The sequence below is a fragment of the Rhinolophus sinicus genome, linkage group LG02 (genome assembly GCF_036562045.2).
Source record: "Rhinolophus sinicus isolate RSC01 linkage group LG02, ASM3656204v1, whole genome shotgun sequence".
In the NCBI taxonomy this organism is placed as follows: Eukaryota; Metazoa; Chordata; class Mammalia; order Chiroptera; family Rhinolophidae; genus Rhinolophus; species Rhinolophus sinicus.
The window spans coordinates 133,881,069-133,908,774 of record NC_133752.1 but is presented as its reverse complement, the minus strand read 5'-3'; the positions used below and the strand labels follow the sequence as shown (position 1 = coordinate 133,908,774).

Here is a 27,706-nt window from a genome sequence, read left to right as displayed (position 1 = left end):
TGACACAGCCCCAGAGTCTCAGTCCCTGGATTATATAAGCACGATATCTTAGAGCATCTGAGCTGCTTTTTCATTGCCCAATAATATAGTAATAAAACTATCTGTTCAAAGGTATTTATGGTGTGAAAGAGGAGTGGGGAAGGAAGGTCCTTCTAAATTCCCTCTTTTGAATTAAAAAAAAAATCATTGGAAACTTTCTTTTTCATCTCGTAAGGCAAAATTAATAGTTTCCTATGTGTAATTCATAGGTACTAGTTCAGTGATTCTCAACCACAGGCAATGTGACCCTAAAGGACATTTACTTGGCACTGTCAGTGCATTAGTTTGCCACAGTAAAGCACCGCAGACTGGGTGGCTTAGATAACAGCAGTTTATCACAGTGCTGGAGGCTAGCTGTCCAAGAGCAAGGTGTCAGCATGCTTGGTTTTTTCCTGAGGCCTCTCTCCTAGGTGTGTAGATGGCTATCTTCTTCCTGCATCTTCACAAGGTCTTCTCTCTGTCCCTATCCATGTACAGATTTCTTCTTATAAAGACACCAGCCATATCAAAATAGGGTTCACCCTAATGACCTCACTTTACCTTAATTATCGCTTTAAAGACCCTAGCTCCAAATACAATCACATTCTGAGTTACTAAAGGTAAGGACTTCAACATACAAAAAAAAACTGGTGGGAGGGGATGGGAGGGGAGACAGTTCAGCCCATAACAGTCTAGAAAAATTCTTGGTTGTCACAACTGGGTGGTGGGGAGATGCTACTGGCATCTAGTGGGAAGACCAGGAATGCTGTTTATGCTCTACCATGAATGCACAACAAAGAATCCTCCAGCCCAAAATGTCAATAGGTTCCATGTTGAGAAGCCCTGTTCTAATTCCAAAGCCAGTTGTTTGGGGTTTTTCAATCTACTACTCAAGTGAACATCAGTATTGTGAATTATAGCACAGTCTTAGGACTGTGCAACTATGCATGTTCAAATATCTCACATGGAGACAAAACTTTTTTTTCACTAGGTTTCAAAGCAACTTTCTGGGAATCTAGTGTAAATTATGTTCTGACATTTCTGTATCCCTAAGACAAATTGGGAAGAATTTGAGGATATGAAAGTGCTTTGTAAACTGTAAAGTTCTAGGCCCCACAAAATGGAGGTCGTTGTTGTTAAAAGAAAAAAGGAAGTCCAACATAAAACGCTAGCTCTTTCATCCTTTAGGAAAAACGTTAAGATAACTCCAGAGGGACCAGGAAGGGGGAATGAATGAAGGCAGAGAGAACCATTAAAAGCCCATTGCAGTTGGTTGACCTCCCCCTCCCAGATAAGTGGGAGCCCAGAATTTCAACTGGAATTCTGGAATGGGGGGACACTACAAAAGATGGCACCCAAAGGCTAAGTGGAAATAGAGTTGATGGTCAAGAGAGGGGGTCTGAATAGGGTCACTCCAAATGGGCTGGCCAAGAGGTAAGAGCAGCCAGAAATGCCACAAAGGCATAAACAGGCTCAGAACGAAATAAGTCAGACAGAAAAAAGCAGAGAACCATGTGATTTCACCGATATGTGGTATATAAACCAAAAGCAACAAAAAAAACAAGACAAACAAATGAGAAACAGAAACTCATAGACACAGACAATGGTTTGGTAGTTGCCAGAGGGTAAGGGGGGTGGGGGTGAGGGGTGGGAGATGAGGGTAAGGGGGATCAAATATATGGTGATGGAAGGAGAACTGACTCTGGGTGATGAACACACAATGGGATTTATAGATGATGTACTACAGAATTGTACACCTGAAATCTATGTAATTTTACTAACAATTGTCACCCCAATAAATTTAATAAAATTTAAAAAACAAAAAAAAATAACAGGCTCAGAAAAGTGGAGAGACTTGCCCTGAGGCACCTCCTTACATGCATTGTACTTCTAAGGAGTGAAAAAGGTCAAGCAAATATTAAGACCTAAATTTAAGCTATGGCAGCAAAAAATGGAAATTAAAACATGGATTCCAATATGCAGTATCGCTGCAAAGGGGCTGATCCCATACGCTGTGGAGTCAGATGGACCAGGTTCAGACCCTGGCTCTGCCACTTACTGCTAGTGTCACTCTGGGAAGGCTAAAGTTCTACGTGCCTCTGCTTCTTCATCTATAAAATGTGCTATTATATGAAGATTCATGTGTTTGTGTGTGTGTGTGTGTGTGTGTGGTGTGTGTGAGTATGTAAGTTATTATTATTTGGCACCGATAAAGGTTAGTTATTATTATTCCAGAAACATAATCAATAGGACTAATGACCATTTAGAGGACAGTGGAGATGAATGATAGGATGATATTTAAAAAAAAGGAAACCTAAAGTTTCCAGCTTGAGGGAACACGAATGCATTAATCACGATGAAGAAATACAAAGGGAAAAAGCTGATTTGGGGAAAAGGGAGAAAATAATGAGTACAACTTGAAATGTGTTGCCTTTTAGGTGACTGGTCGATTAACCACATGGAGAAGTTAAAAAACAGAGCTGTTAGAAATACAGATCTGTGGCACAGGATCAAGTTCAAGGCTAGAAATTGTTCACAGAGAATAGAGAAAGGCAGAAGACCTAGAACCTTACGGTATTCCTAGCTACTTAAACTTTTCTGATGATTTTTAGGAATTGCATTAGTCCTTTAGAATATAGAAAGCACTATCTATCTTGGGGGGGGGGAAATTGGTTCCAAATTGGTTGAAAGCTTTTGAAATATTAAGAAATATTACTAAATAATCAAAGACCTATGCATTTGATGACGATGATGATGATATTAGTTCTTAAATCTGCTTTCCCACATCATTGCCAGCCTCGGTGAGTCTACCTCCCACTGGTAACTTGCTGCTACAGGTTTCAAAACAAAACAAAACGAAAAAAACTACCAAGATTGCCCAAATGAAGACTATTTCTCTTCTGATTGGGACCTAGTTCTCTGAGAAAAGTGTATAAACATTCAGGATTGACTTTGTGGGTTTCTGATTCTGACTGTTCAAAAGGGTTTGGTTTGTTGTAGTAATTTTTTTCTTTGTTTGTTTTTGTTTTGTTTTGTTGCCTGCTTGCTTATTTCTCTATTTTGGGGTATGCTCTAAGTACATGAGGTTTTTAGATATGCGATCTCCCCACAAATAACCTCTGCCTCTTCTCTTGTTATTGACATAATATAAATAAGGCAGCTGAATGCCCAGTCACATTAACTATTTCCATCTAGGAGATTAGAATGATAATGTAAATTTTTTCAAATGAGTTTGCTTTGAGGCTCTGTCTTTTCAAAGCTTCCATTCAAAAATAAACATTAATAAAGTAAAGGGACCAATAGTACATAAGCTAGCTATCTCTAAAGATTTTTTAAATTATTCTGTAATTTTAGAAAGATTTTTCAAGATAACCATGAACATCAATAAGTTAGTAATTCTCTACAGTTGGTAGAGAATTATTCTGTAATTCTCCGTCTGTATAGGTAACACTTTCATTTTGTAAAAACATTAGGAGACTCTGTTATAATAAAGATGATAGCAAAATATGTAGTATTTACAATGTACCAGGTACTACTTTTAGTACTTTACATATATTAGTTAATTTATTTCTTACAACAATTCTATAAAGCAGATACTTTTATTATCATCTCCATTTCACAGTTTAGGTAACTGACACACAGAGATGTTAAATAACTTGCTGAAGGTTTTCAGCTCAGAAATAACAAAGCCAGGATTTGAACTAAGGCTGAATAGCTCCAGAATACACATTCTTTATTACACTATCAGCTATTTTAAAGAATACCTTTGAAACCTCGGGAAGAATAATGATATGAGGAGAAGAATGAGGATATTATTAGCTTATTCTTTATATGTTAATGTATGGCTTCACCAGTTACAAGTAAGTTTTACTTTAAATTTGAAGGTCATCAAGTAAGATAAAATATTCTCCTGAGACTTTGTAAAAAAGGGTATCCTGATGGCCAAAAGTCATATGAAAAGACACTCAACTCTCTTAGACATAAAGAAAATGCACATTAAAAGCACAATGAGATACCATTGTACATTTAGTCAAAATGACTAATATTTAAAAGAAAAATAATACCAATTTTGGTGATAACAAATGGAAACAATTGGATGTAAAACAATTGGATTCTGATACACTACTGGTGGGAGTATGAACCAATATAACCACTTTAGAAAACTATTTGGCAGGATTCTAATAGTAAAGCTTACTGTATATGCACCCAGGCCCAGCAATCACACTCCTAGAGATATACCCAACAGAAATGCATACATAGATATGCTCAACAAAAGACATATTTAAGAATGCTTGGGGGTGGCCGGTTAGCTCAGATGGTTAGCGCCCAGTGCTCTTAACAACAAGGTTGCCGGTTCGATCCCCATATGAGCCACTGTGAGCTGCGCCCTCCACAACTAGATTGAAACAACTACTTGACTTGGAGCTGATGGGTCCTGGAGAAAACACACTTAAATAAATAGAAGTTTTTAAAAAATGCTTCTAGCAGCACTATTATAATAGTCACAAACTGCAGCGAACCTAAATATTCAGTGCAACAGTTGAATAGATCAATAAATTGTGGTTTAATAATAAAATGAAATAATATATTGCATTGAGAAGAAATAAAGTATTGTACATGCACTACACGGATCAGTCTCATAAACATAATGCTCTGTGTTACTAAGTGAAAGAAGCCAATCTGAAAAGGTTATGTACTGTATGATTCCAAGTATATAGTATATAACATTCCGGAAAAGGCAAAACTCCAGAGACAGTAAAATGTTCAGTTATTCCTGGGGATGGTGGAGGTGGAGGGAAGAAGAGGGACGAATAGGTAGAGCACAGGAATTTTAGGGTAGTGCTCTGCTCTGTGTGACACCGTAATAGTGCATACATGTCAATATACATTTGTACAAACCCATAGAATGTACAACACCAAGAGTGAACCCTAATGTAAACTACAGACTTTGGGTGATTCTGATGTGTCAGTAGGTTCATCAGTTGTAACAAATGTCCCATTCTGGTGGGCGACATTGATAATGGGGGAGGCTGTGTATATGTGGGGGAAAGGGGTATCTGGGAAATCTCTGTAGCTTCCTGTCGATTTTGCTGTGGACCTAAAACTGCTCAAAAAATAAAACCTTATAAAAAAACAACTATGCATTATATGATTCCATTTATAGAAAGAACAAAAACAAACAAAACTAATGTACAGTATTAGAAGTGAGCAGACTGGTTCCTTTTGCAGGTCGTCATGAATGGCAGAGAACATGAGGGGGTTTTGAAGGTGGTAACTATATTCTATTTCTTAATTTATGCTGATTCACACTGAAAATTCATTAGGCTAGACAGTCAGGATTTGTTTCCATATACGTTATACTTCAGTAAAAAAATATTTTTCAAAGATACGTTGTTTTGAAATTAAAAACAACAACATGAGAAAAGTATCTGGAAATAACATTATTCATATTATCATAAAATGCTACTCAAGCCTGCACCTTTCCTTTTGAAGTTCACGGCTTATCTCTAGAAGCATATTTGAAAAGTGATCAATTAAAAAGTGCTGGAATGGCTCCAGCCTGGATCCATTGTTAACAAAGGTATCTGGCAGAAAGCTAAATGCTACTGGATCTCCCAAGACAGATTTTAAATGATTGTACTTAGAAGAAATAGGAATTGTACTGTGCTAAAGAAGAAAATATTTGTCTTCAACTATGGCAGAGATCAAAGACCATTTTTTTGTTTTGTTTTCTTAATTTGTTTAATAGTCACACTATAAGAAATGGCCTCTTTGTTCACTGACTCATGTACCAAGTCTCAAATATAGACAATATGGCTGCATTTTAAGATGGTGGACTAAATACCTACTGCCCTCATCCTTCCCACAACAAATCCTTAGAAATGATAGGAAAGATATTTTAGCAGGAACAAGAAAAGAAAAGGAAAAGGAGAAGGAAAGAACAGGAAAGAGGAAGAAGAAGAAAAAGAAGGAGGAAGAGGAAAAGGAGGGAAGAGAGGATGGGGGGAGGAGAGGAGAAGTAGGATAAACAGTAGCAGCAGCATAGAGGTGCTTGAGCACGGGGGTAGGAGGGGACCTTTCAATGGAAGAGAATCTTTGAGGGATCCCTAAGACAGAAAGTAAATAGAATCGACTAAAAAGAGAAACCACCACCCTCATTGTGAGGAAAAATCATGGTGGAAGGTGGACACAACACAAAGTGGGTTCTGTTTTTCAAAGTGTTTTATACCAGAAGGGTTACAGACCTCACACTTAGGAACAGTGTAGCCATTTGAGGTGAAACATGATCTTTTTTTTTTTTTATGGATTGGGTAAGGTCATCTGCTCACTCATAGGAAGGAGGCAGTAGAGAGGGTTCAGTTCCACATTCACTGAGTAACTTCTATGTGGCGAGACTTGGCTAGACACTAGAAGTACTATAATGAAAAAAATGGCTACTGATCATGAGAAGTTACAGCCTGCTGTGAGAGAGAAACACACAAAGGTATCATTTCAATATGATGTTATTAAATGTGTAGGGTGATACGGGAGGACAGAGAGCAAATCACTTACACTAAAGTTAGAGTTTTGAGAAGGTTTCCTAGAGGAGATGACAGCCTACCTGAGTCTTGAAAGATAAATAAGAATCAATATGCCAGGTGGTAAAGGGTTGGTGTGTTACACAGTGGAGGTTGTATGTAATATTAACAAATGTGGATTTCATTTGGAGAGCAATTGAAAGGTTTTAAGTAGGGTGGTGATTTTGACTAATTCTGCATTGTTGGATAGATTGTTCTGGTTGCCATTTGGAAGGTGGGCCTAAAAGGATAAGACTAGTAGCACGCACCACAGGGTTAGGAGGCAATGTCAGGAGACCAGGTCAGAGATGGTGTGGGCCATGGGTCAGAGTAAGGAGGGAGAAAAGGGGATAAGTAGAGGTGATGAAAGAAGGGAAGAAGGTTTGGACAAAATCCAAGATTTGGGCTTTTGTGACAAGAAAATGGTTGTGGCATTAACTAGAAACTGGCTCTACAGAAAAACAAACAAGTTTGGAAAAGAAAATAATTACCTCCATTTTGGACATGGTACATTCCTGTAAGATTGCTAAGTGGACATATCTGGAACGAAATTAGATATATGATTCTGAAATTTAGGAGAGAGATTAAGACCAAGAATATGTATTTGAAGGTTATGGGCATCGAAGTGACACTTAAACCCATGTGAGTAAATAATTGCCTCCAAGAAGAAAGGGTAGAGATTAAAGAGCTAACTAGGCCAAGGGGCCAACTCCAGAGAACACTAAAATTTATGGAGTAGATAGAAAAAAATTCCACAAAGAAGTCTATAAAGTAGAAAGGTTGGAAAAGTATGGACAGAATCCTGTGAGAATGATGACTTGGAAACAATACAGAGTTTCCAGAAAGAGCACATCTAACACAAGAGAGAAGCCTAGTAAGACATGTGCTCATTAGTTTGATGGTATAGAGGGTGCTATTTCTTTGGCAAGAGCAGTTTCATTGGAGTGTAGGGGTGGAAGCCTGTGTGTTGTGCCTGGAACAGGAATGAGAACTGGAGACTACACCTATAGACTAGAAACAACCCCAAAGGGAATGAGAAAGATTGGGTAGCAGGTAAAGGAAGACATAGGATTGAAAGACCCTGTTTTCCTTTTGTTTTAGTAGTGGCAAAGACTTGACTATGTTTATACATTGAAAAGGAAGAAGAAGAGGTAAAAAAAAAGGGGGGGGGGTACAGGAAATAGAAGGAATTAGTCACGGAATAATGTGCTGTAGCATCCTAGAGGAGATGGGACCCAGGAGCAAGTTTCAGCAAGGAGAAAAGTACGGATATAGTAAGTAAGGGACAAAAGAGAACAAGAATTTGGCCTGTTTCATGTGTGGTGGTCTAAAGAATTCCAGTTATTTCAATGAAGTAAGATGTAAGGTGTCCCATAATGGGAGTAGTTGTTGATTAAGAGGTTTGAGGCAAGTGGTAAAGGTTGGCAACAGTCCCTGTGGGAGTAAAGTGAGCAATAACAAATAACAGGATTGTGCGGCAATGTTGAGAACCAACAAAGACTATGACTTTATAGTCACTAATCTGCACATTTGTGAGTTTTTATTTTCTAGTATCACTCAGTACCCTGGGATAGTAACAGAGAAGATGAATTATGGTGTTTTTCCAGAGCTGGGGTTTTGCCAAGAGAGTGAAACAGGAGACAGGGGCTGGGGAGCTGAGGGTGTTGGTGAAATAGTGATCCAGTTGATCAATACATGATCTAAGGTAGATTCTTAGGCTAAAACAAGGCTTTGATACTGGAAGTATCAAAGGACTAGAGGTTGAAATAGAGAACAACTAAGCTGGAAAGATAAGAGGTTGTATCAGAAACACAAGCTAGATCTGTTAAGCTAGATGTTGAATGGGGAAAGGGAAGCAGGAGAGCACAGGAGTAGTTTGGAAACAAGGAGACTAATAAATTCTAGAAAAAGAGAATCACATGTGTAAAGGTGATGCAAAGGGGAACAGCAAGAATTTCAGTGTAACTGGAGCATACCTTGCCCAGAGAAGAGCAGCATAAAATCAAGGTGGGAACAGACATTAGGCCAGATTGTGAAGAGCCTAAGATGTTTGGGCAGAAGAGACCTGGAACCAGCAAACGTTCTCAGACAGGGGAGCCCCAAATAGCTACAGCTGAGCAGGTTGTGCCTTGCACTGAGGTTTTTCCATGGGGGCTGAACTCCAGGCCAAGCTCTGCATATCACGCCATTCACCCCACTCTGTGACTGCTTCAGTGGGAGAAAGAGGATCTTTTCTGTAATTCACCACACACCCCCAGAGGAGGAGCTCTTTTCCAAATCATCCACCTGAGGACATGCCTTTCCTATTGGCTAACAATGACTCTGAGTGGAGTGACAATCAGATGAACGTTTCAGGGCAATCTCTTTGGCCATGGTGAAGATGGCCTAGAATGAGGAGACATGGTAAGCGTGGAGAGCAGAACAGTTACCACATAACAAGGACCTGACCAAATGCAGCAGTCAAGAAAAAAGAAGATATGCCAGACGCAGAAGCAAGCTCTAATAGAATTAACACTGGGCATCTTATGGATGCAGGGATGGCAGGAAAGGGAAAAGCTGAAGATGACTTGGATTCATTCTCCACTGTGTTCCAAAACCTGCCCACAATTAATGCTCAATTAATATTTTTCAAATGAAGGAAACATAACAGAGCTGCAAGCAACAAAAACATATTTCAAAAGAAAGATACTGTCTGCTTGGATAGAACTCTCTACTCATAGAAAGCAGTACCTTCAATTATCCTAAGCCTCCTAAAGTTTGAGTGATTTATAGAACTCAGAGCACTCATCTAGAAATTTAGAGTTTGCTCTAGTGCAGTGGTTCTCAGCCTTGGCTCAACATTCAAATTACCCGAGAAGCTTTTCAAAATCACAAGACCCATACTGGACAAATTTATTCAGAAACTCTGGGGGTGGTATCCAGGCATTAATATTTTTTAAAACTCCTGAGGTGATTCCAGTAGAACTTTGTGACCCCTGTTCTAGATTACTAGATGCGATCACGAACACAGCACAGACAAGAGCAGGGTGAGACAAGACAGAATGGTTTAACATATTTGAACATCTTGGCACAATGAATCATCCATTTTTTAATTAAAATTCATTGGGGTGGCAATGGTTAATAAAATTACATAGGTTTCAAGTGTACAATTCTGTAATACATCATCTATATATCACGTTGTGTGTTCACCACCCAGAGTCAGTTCTTTTATCACCATATGTTTGACCTCATTTACCCTCATCTACCACCCCACGCCCCCCTTACCCTGTGGTAATCAATGAACTATTGTCTGTGTCTATAAGTTTTTCTTTCTTTATTTGTTTGTCTTGTTCCTTTATTGCTTTCAGTTTTATATCCCACATATCAGTGAAATCATATGGTTCTCGACTTTTTCTGTGTGAATTATTTTGCTTAGCATAATAATCTCAAGATCCATCCATGTTGTCAGAAATGGCACTAGTTCATCTTTTCTTATGGCAAAATAGTATTCCATTGTGTATATATATACCACAGCTTGTTTATTCAATCATCTATCAAAGGGCACTTTGGTTGTTTCCGTGTCTTGGCCACCATAAATAAAGCTGCAATGAACATCGGAGCACATATCTTTATGGATAAAGGTTTTCAGATTTTTTGGGGGTATATACCGAGAAGAGGGATTGCTGTGTCATATGGTACTACTATTCCTAGTTTTTTGAGGAACTGCCTTCCATAGCACACTGCCTTCCATAGCAGCTGCCCCAATCTGCATTCCCACCAACAGTGTATGAGGGTTCCTTTTACTCCACAGCCTCTCCAACACTTACTATTTGTCTTGTTGATGACAGCCATTCTAACCGGAGGTGATATCTCATTGTGGTTTTTATTTGCATTTCTCTGATCATTAGTGATGTTGAGCATCTTTTCTTATGTCTATTGGCCATCTGTATGTCATCTTTGGAGAAACGTCTATTCAGATCCTCTGCCCACTTTTTAATAGGATTGTTTGTATTTTTGTTGTTGAGTTGTGTGAGTTCCTGATATATTTTGGATATTAGCCCTTTATGGGAGGTGTTGTTTGCAAATATCTTCTCCATTCGGTTGGGTGCCTCTTTATTTTGTCCATGGTTTCTTTTGCTGTGCAGAAGCTTTTTAGTTTAATGTAGTCCCAAACATTTATTTTAGCTTTTACTTCCCTTGCCTTTGAGGTTAAATTCATAAAATCATCTTTGAACCCAAGGTCCATAAGTGTAGTACCTATGTTTTCTTCCATACAGTTTATTGTTTCAGGTCTTATGTTTAGGTCTTTGATCCATTTTCATTTAATTGTGGTACATGGTGACAGATAGCAATCTAGTTTCATTCTTTTGCAAGTGGCTATCCAATTCTTCCAGCACCATTTATTGAAGAGGCTGTCTTTTCTCCATTGTATGTGGTTTTTTTTTTGGCTCCTTTAATGAGATCCTTTTACCTAGTGACCAGTTCTTCAAAATTAATTCCAACATCTTGGCAAAAGATGAAATAATTAAAGAAATCCATTACATTGCTTCACTGACTTTGGGAAACTGAATCATGGACACAATGTAGTGCAAAATGGGGCCAGTTTTAAAATAATAGTTTAAAAAGTAAGTAATGGACAGACTTGGAAATTATTTTAAGACCCCTCATTTGCTGCTAAGAGTATACGTATTTCGGGTGTCAGAAACATAAATACTATTTTTAAAGATAGTAAATGAAAAGTAAATGAAAAATGAAAGTAAAAGTTTAAAAATAATGTAAGAGTCAGAATGAGGATATTTTTGTACAGAATAGAAAGGTTGTTCTCATTCTACCATTTTTGACACAAAGTTGAGTTAAATTACTCAAGTAATTTAAGCCTTGCCCTTTTTCACATGATGGCAAGACATGCCTTGCTAATCCAAGAGGGGTCCAAGGACCCATCCCAGCCATGGCTGTATTTTTACGGATCCACAGCGGATAAGAATTTGAGAATAGTAATTGAATAATCTCTGTCGAATCACATAAGAAAATATTGAGGCTTCTATTTTGTATATCTTTGTGTTTTTGTGTCATTTTTCTATAATTTTTATTAGATTTTACAAAAATATAAGTCCACCACAAATTAGACATTTTTAAAAATTGGTCTTTCACCGTGGATCCTTTGGGAAGCACTGAGCTAGAGGACCACTATTATATTTGCACATCGATGCAAAAGGTGCACACAGAAAGAAAAAAGTCAATGCCAACCAATCGATTTTTACTTTATCCACTCTGAATTTATACTTTGAAGTCTTATTTCATTTTACCTTACATTATTGTTATTAAAAGTTATTTTCGACTATAGGTTTATATGCTTTACTGGGAGCTCTTTTAAAGAAAACAACCTGTATTAGAAAATAGGTGATAAGGTTTTGGTTTAGTGGTACTAGCTCATTTTCTAAGACGAACCACAATGTTAGGTAACATGGAGAAGTTATTAATTCCTATTGGATAAAGGAGGCACTCTCCTTTTTAAGAAGAAAATTAAGTCACTTCCTTCAGATTGGAAACAGCTAATCATAGGGTTTCAAATTATGAATGCAGAGACACCCTTCTTTAAATACGAAGAAGTCTGCACAGGGAGGTTAAATGTCCCAAAATCATGCAGCTAGTGAATGGGGAGGCCCAGATTCAGACCCGAGACACTTGACTTGAACAATGCCTGCACTCTTTCTGCTGCTCCACCACAAAAAGTGCTCCAGTGGGAACCCTGACAGTGAATACTTATAGATGCTTCACTTCCAGGTACCTAAAATAGGGTCATAAATATTAAAATAACGTGGAGTGCTTATGAATCTCCTTAATACGTACATTTCTTTGTTCTAGTTAGAGCTTTCTGCACATAGACAAGATTAATGCTTGTCCCAAACTGATTTGCACATCACACAGAGAAATATCAGAGGAGAGGGAAGTCGGTGCTCTACACGCCAGCTGTCTTGATGCTGAGACTGGTTTGATCGAGGTTAGCAATAAACACAATCCAAAAGAAACCACCTGGATCCTTTTAGGAAATAAGCGGGCTATCAATTAAAAAATAAATGACTATCTCTGAGAAACATCAAGTCTTGGTAGAGATTATATAGTCACTGTGAAAAATCCAGAAACTGCATTGATTAGTTTAATACATGTCTGTTCAGTGAACTAAACAACTTTGCCACTTCAGAGAAATGTCTGCCATAAAAAGTTGAAACTGCTGATCAATTATGTGGCTCTCTTATCTAGACAATGCCAAAAAAAACTAAATTATTAAGGTATGGACTATAGAAATTTTTCACTCTGTAATTGTGGCATTCTTTAGTTTTAGCTTGAGAACATAGCATTTAATTCAGCTATATCATTGTTCATTAACATTAAAATTAATAATTCTGCATTTTTTACTATAGCCTAAAACATTTAGCAAAATATCTTATCTTCCTTGTACATGCTAGTTAGTGACTTTTTATAGGCAGAGAGTGAGTAAGTCCTCAATTCTTAGCATTACTGATCAAAAGTTAATATTTGATAAAGGAACCAAGCTGTGATACTGAAATCAGCTGGTTAGGTGCAATGGATGTGGCCACTTCAACAACACGAATAATCCAGATTTTTTTAAACAGCTCATGGATAAAATAGGTGAAGGTGGTCAAAAGGTACAAACTTCCAGTTACAAGATAAATAAGTCCTGGGGATATAATGTACAGCATGCTGACTGTACTGTGTTGTATTAACAATACTGTATTGTGTATTTAAAAGTTGCTATGAAACTATATGTATAGTGATGGATGTTAACTAAACTTATTGCGCTAAATATATATATATATATATATATATAAAATCATTATATTGTACACCTAAAACTAATTTAATTATATGTCAATTAATTTTTTAAAAGAATAAATAAGACACTCATCATGTTATCTCGAGATAAATTTTAAGTATGTAGACCTGGTCTAGGACTATAAATGGAAAAGGCATTAGTTCTGGATCTTCGTGTTCAAGTCATTTTTCAGTCTTCAGCTGACTGTTATATAATGTCTTAGTTGGTCTTGATTAGAATTCATCTAGCAGTCGGTCTTTTGGACTCTGAGATACAGATGGCATATACCAGTGACGCTGTAGGATTATGTGGGAGACAGTAAAGAAATAGAAAAGTAAAAACAGAATAAAATCTAATTACACGGAGTTTCGCTTAAAACAAAAATTGATTGAGTTCTACCCAAAGTGGTTTGTTGTTTCCTGTGCCAGGAACTACTGTGCAGACCCAGCAGGAAGTGTGCTACAGAGCAAGATCACATTACACCCTTGTTTTATGGTTCATTTCACTTATTTAATGCAATTCGAGAACCTGTAAAAGGAACATGTTAGAAGGAGGGAATAGGCTTTCTGTCTTGTTTTGTTTTGTGTTTTTTTAAGTTTCTTTGAATCAAAACATTTGTTTTTACAAGGTGCTTATAGTCCCAGAGAAACTCGACTTCCAGAGTTGCATGGGGAAGACATTTCCCTTTGTCACAAAATTGAAAGACACAAAGTTGAATTATGTCTTTCCTTTGCTGTCCTACTCACATCATTTTAAACACGAAGAATTACAACCAGGTCTATGAATGGTCTCAGGCATTTTGAATCCATATACGCTCCTCCTAGGCTCTCTGACATGATAGAGAGCCTATGATGGACGGGGAGTAGGGTGGAAGGAAACGAATATATTTAAGATGCAAAATAGCGATTCATGTGTCAAGCAAAAGAATGAGTTCATTTGGCTCAAGATCTTGTTGAAAATGTGTGAATTGAACAGCTGGATTTCCTTGTGGTGGCATACGCCGCTCCTCACATGCTGTCTGTTTTCCTCTCCAGAGACCTCAGTATGAACAACATCAGTCAGCTGCCCCCAAGTCCTCTGCACACTCTCCGCTTCCTAGAGGAGCTGTAAGTATCAATGCAGTTGTGATGCGTCCACTCAACACAGGACACATTCTTGTGTTTGTCTCTCATACTTACTGTGGGAACCAGATAAAACAAGGCAGAGAAGCTGTCAGCACCAACGATGTTGGCACATGAGGAAGCACTTAGTTGGTGGGGGAGGGGGAAGAATTGCTTATGATTCTGGAAATCAACTTATAAAAGACTTTACCATGAGGCTACAACATTCTAAGGTGAGACTGAGCCAAACAAATTAAAATGTTAAAACAAAGACTGTTTAAAAGAGCTGGATGGCTCTTTGGAAATAGTTAAGCAGCAGGATATTAAAAAGTTTGAATACTGGTTCATGTTTATTAAAATAGCAAGTAAAGCTATAATCAAAACCAAAGAGTGCTGCGTGGTTCGGCTTGTGACAGGAAGAATCAAGTCCACATTTCATAGCACCAAAACTTCTTATCCTCATCACCTTTCATTACTGTTTTCCTCCTTTTAAATTTAGCTTCCTTCAAGGCTTGAACAGAAAAACATGAAATCCTCAGAGGACTTAAAACTGGGTTCTCCCAAGCCCACTGTAAAAAATAATAAAAAAGGAGGAAGCTAAAATTAGTTAATGATACACAGGGGCATCTTAAAGAAGTCTAGTGATCACTTTCCAGAAGATGAAAAAGAACGATATAAACCCAAACTCTGCACTTAACAATTCATTTGATCCTCTGACCCTTTTGAGTGATGGGGACTAAGGAAGTGATGCACCATCACAGTTCTCATGAAGAAAGTTTGGCACCATCAGTTGGGTAAACCCTCTGACTGTTAGGGATTTGTTTCAGCAATGACCTCTTTTGAAAATACTTCCTTTGTACATCCTAAAATCAGGGTCCAATCTGGAGAATAATTTAAGTTGTTGATGCACCACACAACCCAGCATGGGAGGTAGAAATAATGTTCCATCGCAACCAAATTACACTACATCGATCTTTTCTTTTCAAGAAGAGGATAATATTCTTGCATTTCTCCCCTTTGGAGTTTTATCTGCATTTACTTTTGAGGCATTATGTTTTTAACAAATGCTATTGTTCTAATACTGACATCAGCTAAACATGCCCATATTGTTATCAAGAGCTACGCTAGGGAAGCTTAGATTATTTGGCTGTACATGAATTTTTTATCATTCAAGGGACAGATTTTCACTCTGGTTGTCCACAAGCTTCTTTTTCCTCTGGCCATTTTTCTCTTTTTTCTCTCTGGCCATTTTCATGACTAGAATTTAACCTTCTTTAGGGTTGGGACCATATCTGTCTTCATCATGGCTGGTATGTAATAAATAATAAACTCTTCATGAATGAACTAATGAGAAAGCAAAATCTTAAAAGGAGCTTCTTATACAAGTTAGCTGCCTTAGAAAAAAGTAACAGATTTAGTTGACATTAGCCAATATTTTTAAAGATTACTTTTAGTAAATTTCAAACACCAGGGTTATTTTCTTCTTTACATCCTTCTCACACCATACCATAATTAACATGCAATACTTAGTCCTGTTTACCCCCATATTTTTAAGACATGCATTTCCTGTTCTTTTCTCTTTAATTTCCTTATACCATGTTCCCCCGAAAATAAGACCTAGCTGGACCATTAGCTCTAATGCGTCTTTTGGAGCAAAAATTAATGTAAGACCAGGTATTATATTATATTATATTATATTATATTATATTATATTATATTAATTACATTATATTATATAAGACTGGGTCTTACATTAATTTTTGCTCCAAAAGACGCATTAGAGTTGATGTGGCTAGGTCTTATTTTCAGGGAAACATGGTAATATGTGATGGCAAACGGCTTTCATTCTCCCTCAACACACACCTCAACTTTATACCACAAACTGAATCAATAAATAATTCACATCCCTGAGAATTTTGTTTAATAGAGTTCCTCCCTCAGTGACCAAACTTACTCAAAATAACTCCTCTTTCTTCATAAGGTGAATGGTAATTCAGTTTCCAAGGCCAGTTTTTCAAGAGATAATTGAGAAAAATCAGAAAGAAAAAAGAGGGGGAACTGCAATTTGAAAATGCTATTATTCTGAATTGTCTTATTTTTATATCTCTGGAAACCCCATCAAGTATCTTGACCATGGAATTATAGAATTTTAGAAATAAAGGACACCTTTTAGTCTATTCATTCCATTTTCTCATTCTGTTCCTGAATTCCCTCTGCTGAGCTGGCCGACTTGCTGAATTTAAAAGTGAGACTACTTTCCTATATATAATTCTGTGTTGCATCTAACTGATGTTTTGAAGACATTATTCATTTAGTGGCAAAAAAGGGATAGAACCTGGAAAAATGATTAACTCTGCTTAACCATTTTTTCCTTTTTTCATTCCTTTCTTCCCAAGGCTAAATTTATGGGGTTGTGTTTTTTAAAAGAAACGTTTAAGCAGCATTTTGATTATGCCTTTGTTATGTTGCTAATTGTCTCTATTAGACTTAGCTATGTTTTAAGTCTATATTCTCTTAAAGTATAAGATAGTAGAAATAACATATTATAATTATAATGACAACAATAATAGTTTACACTGTGCAAAATGTTTTGCCCATATTACCCCACCAAATCCTCTCAACAATCCTATAAAGGTAGATGTTATTATTTCCAGTCCACAGATTAAAAAAGAAGAAGAAAAACTGAAGTACAGAGAAACTAAGAAAGTTACCCAAGATAATGGAGTCAGAAAAGTGTCAGAGCTAAGATTAAAATCCATTTTCAAAGTTAGACTCAGAAAGTAGGAAGAAGGTCAAGAATTCTGTGTGGTTATTCTGTGTGGTGTATCTGTGCTTTTCTTTTCCCCGGCAGCACCTCGTACAGTGGTTTGCACAGTTGAATACTGTAAAGCATTGTCGTAAGAATAGTGTGTATACGAGTGTGTCTGTGTATGTGTATACGTGGGGGAATAAAAAAGAGGGAGCGAGAGAGAAAGCAAGAAAGAGCTGTCTACCCAGCAGAGAGCAATTGGATACCAGGTTATTTGTTCACTATCATCATATATTGGCTATGAAAAAGGTATCATCAGAATTTTCAGTCTATTCATTCCATTTCACCAGTTTTCACCAGAATTTCACCAGTTTAACATTGCTTAACCATAATGTTTTTACATATACATACATGTACTTAAGCAGCATGTTTCATGTAGTATTCTACCTGCACTAACAAATGACCAACCATACAGCTACATACAGACATTTAGATATTTGTCATTGTGAGTGTGCGTATATTTTTTGTTATGACAATTAAGGCATTGTTCTAAAAGTATTCTTTCATTCAGTTTATTCAGCTCATCTTTGTTTTATCTCTTTGTCCATTAAATAGGAAACTGCTACTGATACTGTCAATAGTACTAATAAAACTCCCACCACAAAACTGTTTTTAAAAGTCACTATTAATAAATCCAAGTTATCACTCTTCCCCTTAGTTCTTCTTATTCAATATATCATTTCCCTAGTTTAATTCATTTAACTATGTTTTAAACCCTGTAGACAGCCATGGTTCATCCCTCATCCATCACTGGAGCTTAACAATGGTGCCATTATTCAAAATCCTGTAAGAACCAATAAAGCCCAAGAGGTAGTCACTGACTTAATGCTTAAAAATATATATTGTAACCTGAGGGAACGTGACTATCCGGAGTAAATAAATATCTAAGGAAAAGAATAAAAGACATCACAATTAATGGTCTCTTTCTCCCTCTCCTAACATTGTGGGACACTGACTACCTGTGTCACATGTTTTGGCACATTTGGGTCTCATTTGTTATTTATTTCTGTTTTTGTAAATCTATGAGGTGACCAGACAGGCACAGGCCACATGTCCTGCTGGTGCAATGTGACAGCACAAGAGAAGGAGAGCCTTTTTCTTTTGTGAAAAAAAAGAAAAATCTGATCTGTGCGCTGAGACTGTACTATGCAGAGAGAAGGGTTCAGCACCTACTAGATACAGAAGCCATGATTCCTGTCCTCGGCCACTTACTAGCTCATGAACCACTTGACTTCCTGGGCCTCAGGGGAGAGCGGTGAGAGCTGCTGGGCCTGTGTTTTGAGCTGTTTCTGTGGATCAAATGAATTGATGATGAAAGAACTTTGGTGAACTATAGTTTACATATTGAGTTGTATTAGTGAAATGAAAACACTTTCAAGAAGCTTCTAACCCCCTTCTTCCCTATTTCATGAGCTTGATTTTGCAGTAATCTCAGCTACCCAGGACTTGTGAAGGAAAAGCTATTTCCAACTATGTATTTTCATAGCTATAGACAACCAGTGCAGATAGTTCTTTACCAAATTTTAACGTCCTGAGTAATAACTGCATTTCTGTCCTGCAGTATCTCCCCCAGTTCTCATTATTCAGTTCTACGAGGGACTTCATGTTAATGTTTGCTATTTGGCCCATAGAAGAGCTTGATCCAACAAAGTATGGTTCAGATGTTAGGAGTTAAAGGCAGATTGTGCTAAATGCTGACATCTACAAATGCCATTAAACTTAGATTGGCAGTCTGATTAAGCCAGAGGGGAAAATGAATTGTTACCATTTTAAACCGTCTAAATTCTTTATTTCCACGTAGAATTTTAAAATCTTCCCTGGTTCTAATGCTATTGGAATCACGTACTCAATTTAGGAAGGGAACATGAGAAGCTCTAGGGAGGTCTGTTTTTACGTTACTATTGTTCCCTGGACCTGTTTGCTCATATTATGATTGGCCCTGAGGAATCTCTATATAAATAGTAAGTATCTATTATTGCAGATGAAATTTGTAATGAGAGCTACCACCGAACTTCCTGAAAGCACAATCTATGCTTATTATTTCTATTTCTTCATCACATTGCTGAAAATGGTGAGAGCTGTCCTGCCTGTCTTTTGAAATTTCTTTTTCCTGAGGATCAAATGAAATGATGATGAAAGAACTTTGGTAAACTGTAGTTCACATATTGGATTGTTAGTAAGATGGAAACACCTTCATGCCCATGAATAATGTTCCTGCTCCTTGGCCTTGATTATAAATGCTGCCTCTTTGAAACTTTTTCTCTAGTGCTATTTCATGGAAGTTGTTTTGCTTCTCTTCCAAATGTCTATCCATGCAGCTAGATATAGACATTTCGATATCTTTCCTTGTGTGTGTGTGTGTGTGTGTGTGTGTATGTGTGTGTGCATGAATGTGTGTATATATGTGTATACATGTATGCATGTATATATATTTTAATATATATTATACATGACATATATAATATATGTATATATATATGTGTATATATATATATATATATATATATATATATATATACACACCTTTTGTTATGACAATTAGGGCACTATTCTGAAAGTACCCTGCCTCTCTGCCTCTTGTTCTTTTTCCCTTTAGCATTCCTTTCTTCTCCACTCCTAACTCCTGTAAGATGTAGACATTCCCCAAATTTCTGCCCTTAGTTTTATTGTCTTTTTTCTCGGTACTTTTCAATTTATTGAACTTATATTTCATAAGAGTGAATAGGATTTGCTATAAGGTTCGTTCATTCATTCATTCAACAAGTCCCTGCCCTGGGGGAGCTTACCATCTAGTGGGGGAGACAGTTAATAAGCAAGAAAACAAGCACATATGATACTTGATGGTTGTGATAAGAGTGATGAAGAATACAAACCCAGTTAGGGAGAGAAAAATTAACAAGGAATCACAAGGCGGGAAAGTCTCTCTAAGAAGGTGACATCTAAACCTAAAGCAGGAGAGTGAGGAGGAGTGTGTGGTCCTAAGATCTGGGGTGGAGTGATTCATTATTCAAGGGAATAACATGAGCAGAGTTCCCTGAGATAGGAAATAATGCGAATTGTTTGTGGATCTGAAAGATGAGTTTGCGTGGGGAGCAGAGTGGGTGTGGGGAGCGGAGTGACAGGGGATGGGATTGGAGAAGAAGGCCTGATTAAGCAGGACCAACCAGGCTATGTACAGAATTCAAGTAAGAGCAATGGGAAGCCATTAGCAAATTGTATGCAGCTTACTAAAACAATAGGATTTATGATTTTTAAAAGGTTTCTCTGATTTTGTATGTAAAGCAGATTGGGGAATTATGGAAGCAGAGAGACCCATTAGGAGACCATAGACCAGTTAAGAGACAACTGCAGTTGTCTAGTAAAGAAACCCAAGATCTGAACTATTTCTGCTATATAGGTTACTCCCAAATCAATGTTTTTAGTTCAGATTTCCTTTGTCTTTGACAGCTAGACCAGTGTTTCTCAAAGTGTGGTCCCTGGACCAGCAGCCTTGGCACCACCTATGAGCTTGTTAGAAATGCAAATTCTGTGCCCCACCCCAACAACAATGGAACAAGAACTCTGAGGATAGGAAATTGTCTTTAAAAAGATCTCCAGGGGATTTTGATGCATAATATTAAGTTTGAAGACCACTACTCTAGAACAGTAGTTTTCGAATTCTAAGTGGTTTTGAGAATTACCTGGAGTGTTTGTTAAAGCACACATTACTGGGCCCCACCAGAGTTTTTTCAGTAGGTTAGGGACCTGAAGAGAGGCTGTTAAGAATTTGCATTTATAGCAAATTCTCAAGTGATGCTGATACTGCTAATCTAGGGACCACACTTTGAGAATCATCATCTACCTAAAAGACACCTCCACCTACCCCACCAATACTTTAAAGCAGAACAAAATTCACTGATGACTCCCCCTCAAAAGCTTTTTCTCCTGCCTTTCCTGCTTGCCATCAACATTCTGATTAACTTGTGATTATGTCTGTCACTCCCTTTTGTGTCTGTCATTCTTTCTCTCTGGCACTCTCTATCAGCCAATCTCCAACTCCTAAAGCTCATACTTCCACATTGTCTTTCACATTTGTTCGTTTCATCACCACCTAGTTCAGGTTCTTATTGTTTCCTCTGGATAACTGCTAAAATCCATTAATTAATCACCTCTCCTGATTCTCACAACAATCAGTGAATGAATCATTGTCTCTGGGGATGGAGGTCTCTAGGTGATCTTGTCAAAATTAGACTTTGAGAACTATTTCAGCGTGTCCCACCTTGATTAGAAATACCTGGAGTGTTTTTAAAACTACTAATTACCCGGGCTTATTCCCAGAGATTCTGATTTAATGGGTCTCAGTGGGGATCCAGACATCATTTTTTTAAAGCTCTACAGGGGGCTGAGATCCAAGCTCATACGTGGAAGCATCACAGCAGAGGAAGACAGTCAGGGACTCATCAATTCATTGAATGTAGACACTGAAAGGGAGGTCTGAAGGTGAGAGATGACTCTGAGTAAGGTTTTGAGATTAGGTTCCAAGAAACCAATGAGGCACAGTCAAAAGGCACAGGGAACAACTGACATTTTGGAAGCAAGAGGATGTCTGGTTCTGGATCTACTGAGTGTCAGGAGCCAGTAGGACATCCAGCTGGAAATGTCAATAACACAGTTGGAATGTGAGTCTGAAGCATGATGAGCCTGAGCCTGTTCTAACAATAATGCTGGAGAATTGTTTACAAAGAGGTGATTATGGAAGGTCCTAGGGCAGATGAGGACTTTGAGAGAGGTTTTGGGCTCTGTGTTTCCCAGTGTGGTTGTCTATCTGTATCAAAATCCCCTTGGCTGCTAATTTAAAATACAGATTCCTGAATCCTTCCCCCAAGAAACTTTAATTCTCTAAATCTGGGTAGGGGCCTAGGGCTCTGAATTTTGTGTGGCTCCTAAGGCAATGGCAGTGCACACTAGAGTTTGAGCATCACTGTATAGAGAAAATAAGAAAAGGTGTGAGGACAGAAATGTGAGAAACATCTGTGTTTGGAGGATGAGAATGAAAAGAGGGACTAGCAATAAGAAGAAAGAGAGATAATCAGTCATGGTGGTGACAGCAGTAAGATTGTATGGGATCTGGAAGTCAATGGAAGGATATTGAATAGGAAGCAATCAGCAAGTTTTTTTATTGCTAATAGCTTAAATGATGCAGCCATTCATGTCCTTGTGTTTTTCCTGTTTTAGAACAACCTAAATTCCAGAGCAACCTAATTTTAACCAAAATAATGTTTAAAAAGCCAAATTTTAAAGCCAAAATCGTTGACCCAAATTCTCTTGTGTAAATTTTTCTATGTAAGCATGAGTAAATAACTTCTCTTAGGTTCACTTTCCCACCTATAAAAGGAAAATAATCATGTCACTTGTTTAATATGATTTTTACAACAATTAAATATCACAGTGTATATAAAGTATTAACGTTGTGTCTAGCACTTGTGAATTGTTTAATAAAAGTTAGGTATTATTTGTATGCCCCAAAGTACTGTATGTGACATAGTGAAAGTGCTCAAGGAAACTGCCAAATTTAGATTTGATACATAATGAAGCAGGAATATTCTTCAGCTGTTTCTGATCTGGTTATGTAATGACCTGGCAGCCATCTTGGAATAGTTATGCCAGACCTGAATCAACTGTAGCACTATGGCCAAATGTCTTTGGAAACAAGATCAAATAACCAATCAATAAATATTGATTTCATCTCCCTGCTCTGGGCAGGCAGTAAGATTCTTGGCCTTAGAAGCTTATAATCAAATCAGGTAGACCGCACACAAAAGAGTAGAAAATTAACCTTTATAGACAACGTTGTATAGAACATATCCTACAGGAAAGCTGACTGTGGACCGAAGCAATTAAGGAAAACTTCACAGAGCAGTTGAAAATTGAACTTCATTAGTATGTGGTGAAAAACACCATAGGACCACATACCCACTAAATCTGGGGTGTCCAAACTTTTTTCAATGTTTTTTACCAAGGGCCATATGCAGTAAAATACACAAACAGCCGGGCCACTCACTCGAGGTGAAGTACGTATTGCCTCACCTGGTTTATTTAAGTAAACTAAATATATTCTTGGAATTTGCTGCGGGCCAATTAACAATGGATTGTGGACCACAGTTGGCCCGCGGGCTGCAGTTTTGACACCCCTGCACTAAAGGATCTCCCTTAGACCTTGAATCTTAAAATCTGAATTTTTTTATCCTATGTAATAATGAAAACAAAATGATAACTCATAAATACACTCTTTAAGGAAGGAAGATTTTTGGCTGGATTTGATCAATTAGATATGCTTAATATATTGGGGTAAGGGGGTAGATACCACAGTTTTTGAAAATTGCAATTTCTTGAAGCATGTTAGGAAAGATACTTTTTTCTCCAAAGGGAAGAAAAACAGTTAATGGAATGTCAAATCCTTCTACCCAAAGCTGCTGAGAAGGTTCAGTAAACCTTAGCAAAGATGAACTCCAGAGGGTTAAACATTAAGTATCTGGACCCTTCCAACTAGCATGGGCATCTTATAAAGGAAAACCTACCATGGTGGGCTTGGTCAATTACAATGATAATGCATTACTGCCAGTGGAGGCAAAATTAATAGATTACATCTGACTTTGAGTTTCACCCTGTTTGTGTCTAACTCTTTGATGACTCAGACACTTGGCTTCTGTATGGATAAACCCAAAACAAAACCTATAAATGTGATGGCCCCAAAAGCACCAGGACCACTCAAGCAATTGAATAGAATCATGAGTAGTCAATCTTAATCGACTATTAATATTTTTTACTGTATTATTCTTTGAAAGTCACTAATTACAATATTATTATGGGTTTTGAAACTATTATAGGAGAATTTTTTTCAAATAGGGATATTTTGACATTTCAGAAGAGAATAAGAGACTTTAGAAATGTTACATTTAAGTGGTAGTTTACAGTCATTTGAAGAGGAATGTATCTGCTCTAACTGAATGATTTTTTTTCTTTTTATGGCAGTTAAGTCAGTAAGACTAACAATGGTGCAACAATATGGATCATATATATGGAGGAGTATCTTTTAAGGATAAAATAAATTCATTTTTTTAAGTATTATGTATAATATTTGGATAACTAATCAAATGCACGTGGATTATCCATAATATAACCATAAATATAAAATGTTACTCTTTTCTGGCAACCTATATTTCATCTTGACCCTAGTGGTCTGTCAGGTTGGATTTTTCTTTCTTGTACACCAAGATATAAAAGTTTTTCTTATGAAGTTGTATCTTATTATAGAAATGAAGATGATAAACGAGGTATCATCTTGGAAACAGATTAAAAAACAAAAACAAAAACCTCTCAGCCAAATTGTATGTGGGTCTCTAGAGGTGAAACAGTTGCCAAGAGATTTGTTAGTTCAAATCATCATGGGAAGGATTCATGTGCAGTTCTTACTATTTGTGTACTATTTGTGAAAGTGTTTTTTCCCTTATATTTTACATGTATTTAATTTTTAAATTACTAAAACCATCACACATGGTAAAGAAATAAGAGGTGAAGGAGACAATGATTTCCTTAAATTGTTTTTTTTCACTAAGATAGATCTTCCTCCAGCCCAACAAATACCTAACTAATAGCCCATCATAAATTCCTTTGCATTGAGAAAAATTCTCCTGATAACACAGGTCAATGATTCCACAGATTAGCTCTGAATGCAGACTCAAAGGCTCTCTGAAAGTCCTTGCCCAGCAAAGAAAAACAATTCACATGAAGTGAGTTATGTTTCAGGAAATGCAATGGAAAGGTATTTGCCCTAACAATAATTTAAACGAATAAATAAATAAATTGTACTCTCTCCTTTTCGTTTCCAAAGTCAGTGTCTCAGAAACCATCGAGCTGCTTGATGCCGTAGCAGCAGTAAGACTTAAGTCCCCATTTCAAGGCCATGTCCTAGAACTCAAAAATGGACTGCTAAAGTCATCACTATGAACAGGATAGTTAGGTACATTTTGGCTGAAATAACAGTTGTTGGTCAGTTTAGTCTGATCAGTTAAACCATCTGTGACCATCAATCAAGACTGAGTCTGTTTTAATTCAATAAACAACTCTTCTATAGCACAGTCATACACATTTATTTAAGTATTATGTATAATATTTGGATAACTAATCAAATGCACGTGGATTATCCATAATATAACCATAAATATAAAATGTTACTCTTTTCTGGCAGCCTATATTTCATCTTGACCCTAGTGGTCTGTCAGGTTGGATTTTTCTCTCTTGTACACCAAATCCCTCTCCTTCTCCCCACCTCCACCATGGCTGAGCTATACCAGCTTCTCCCATTTGAATTGCTCCCGCTGTTTCCATGCTTCCACTCTTGCCTCTATTCTCCCCTCTAACAGGGTCCCATCAGAAGGACCCTTTTAAAACACAGATTTGATCACATCAAATCTCCCTCTCCTTCTCAAAGTCCTTATTGTGGCCTCCAAAGCCCTGTGTGGAATGGCCCTGGACACCTCCCCAACTTCAGTTCCTGTCATTCTCCCACAGGGGTCATTCCACGTGAACCATGCTGGCCTCCTTGCAGTTTCTGGACCATACCAGGCACACTCCTACCTCCAGCTTTTTTGCAATACTGCTCCCTTCACATAGATACCTGCTTGGCTCAGATCTCTGCTGAAATGCCCTCTCAGAAGAAGTTTTGCTGACCACCTTTTCTGTAATAATAGCCCATGCCCTCACAACAACAGCCCACTGCTCCCTATCTCCTTGCCTAGCTTTTGTATTTAAAAAAAAAAAAAAAAATTTAAAGGAGAGTTATATACATAGAGTGTGTAAGGTATTAGATGATTTATTATAAAATAGGTAATTTATTATATTTCTTTTTAGGCACTTCTTTTGTGAGGTTTTTTATTAGAAATTTACAGAAATTATTCACCAAATATAACAAAATAGTTCTTTACAGTTGTCTTTGGCATTTGTGGTTTAAACCTAATTGTACTTTTTTAACAACTAAATGAATTCCACATGAAGAGTACTATGTTCACTCTCTCTCCTCTCCCTTGAAACCCACAGACGTCTTGCCGGAAACGCTTTGACATACATTCCCAAGGGAGCATTTGCTGGCCTTTACAGTCTTAAAGTTCTGTAAGTAACCTGGGTGTTATTTGTTATATTTCTGACTTTAGTGGCAAGTGGATGCTAATTAACCTGTAAACGTTGAGTCCCTCTAATAAGCTATTTGGAGCCACATCTTAATTCAAGTCTACCTTCATCGATACCACAGAGCAATAGTACACCTGGCTGGATTTGTGTGTGAAAAAATTCATCTCTCCTTTACTAACTTTAATCTCTAAAATTGTTTGCCTCTAGATAACCAACTTATCAACTCAAACTTTTAAAAGAGAATTTCCCTTTCCTTTTGTGTTATGAAGTGGGAGAGAGTTTCTTGAATCATTTTGATCACCAAGTAAATAAATCACTGTGATGCCAATATAATGAGTTCACATTTTCAAACTGTTTGTGAAGTTTGTTTCCTTATGATTCACTGAATAAGGAACAGCTGAAAGTTTATGTTCCACTTGTGAATGGAGGTGAATGGAGGTGGAAAAGCCTAGTGATTATAGATACACTGAGTATTTGCTTAATTGAGAAACATTAATTCACTGAGATTTAAAAGTGGGCTTTCTTAGTCCTTTATCTCATATTAATGTCCAACTTCCCTGTTTGTTTACCAGAAAACTCGTTATTATTGACTACCTCCTTCTTCTAGTACCCATTGCTTAATTTGCTTTCAGTTTATTCTGCATAGGCAAAAAAGAGGCACCTAGGTAGAGAAAACAGGTAACACAAGTTGAAAGTCATACCAGGAATATTTTATCTCAGAGAAAATATCGTGATGTTTTCAGGAGAGAATTGGGTCCAATAGAGTTGAGAACAACAGTGCTAGAGGTAAAATGCTGAACAAGATAGGCCTGTCATTACCCTCATGGAAACTCTCAAATGTTTTATAAAGTCCAAAAGTCATTGGGAGAAAGAAATAATTGATTATATGCTAGCATGCTGAGAAAGACAATATAAAAGAAGTATCTGTCCGGGGCCCTGATCAGTGTAAGGAGGGTATATTGTGAAGAAGAGAAAGATAACAGTAATACAATTCATTAAGAGGGACAATGAAGATAGCAACAGCCATCCTTGGCTAATACGTTTATATATCTGAAATCTTGTTACGGTGAGCTCTAGAAGATCCCTAACATTTAAGATTATCATACCTGTAAATAATGGTCTTCATAAAAAATAAGTTATTGGTTTTGCATTCCAAATAACTTAAGTCTAGTGGAATTCTGAACCAGGCTATCCTCAAAAAAGGTTCATTTTCTTGTGTAGGCCATTCAGTCAAAGAATGGCT

The 27,706-nt window shown here is 37.3% G+C and overlaps 1 protein-coding gene across 3 annotated transcripts in view; it reads left to right on the top strand.

Annotated features, from left to right (window-relative positions):
• LGR5 (leucine rich repeat containing G protein-coupled receptor 5) overlaps positions 1-27,706 on the top strand; it is a 115,586-nt gene that overhangs the window by 41,344 nt on the left and 46,536 nt on the right. For all 3 annotated transcript variants that reach the window (XM_019748992.2, XM_019748991.2, XM_019748990.2), the window contains exons 2-3: positions 14,424-14,495; positions 26,374-26,445. In XM_019748992.2, coding sequence (XP_019604551.1) covers positions 14,424-14,495; positions 26,374-26,445 — 144 coding nt within the window. The remainder of the gene's footprint in view (positions 1-14,423; positions 14,496-26,373; positions 26,446-27,706) is intronic.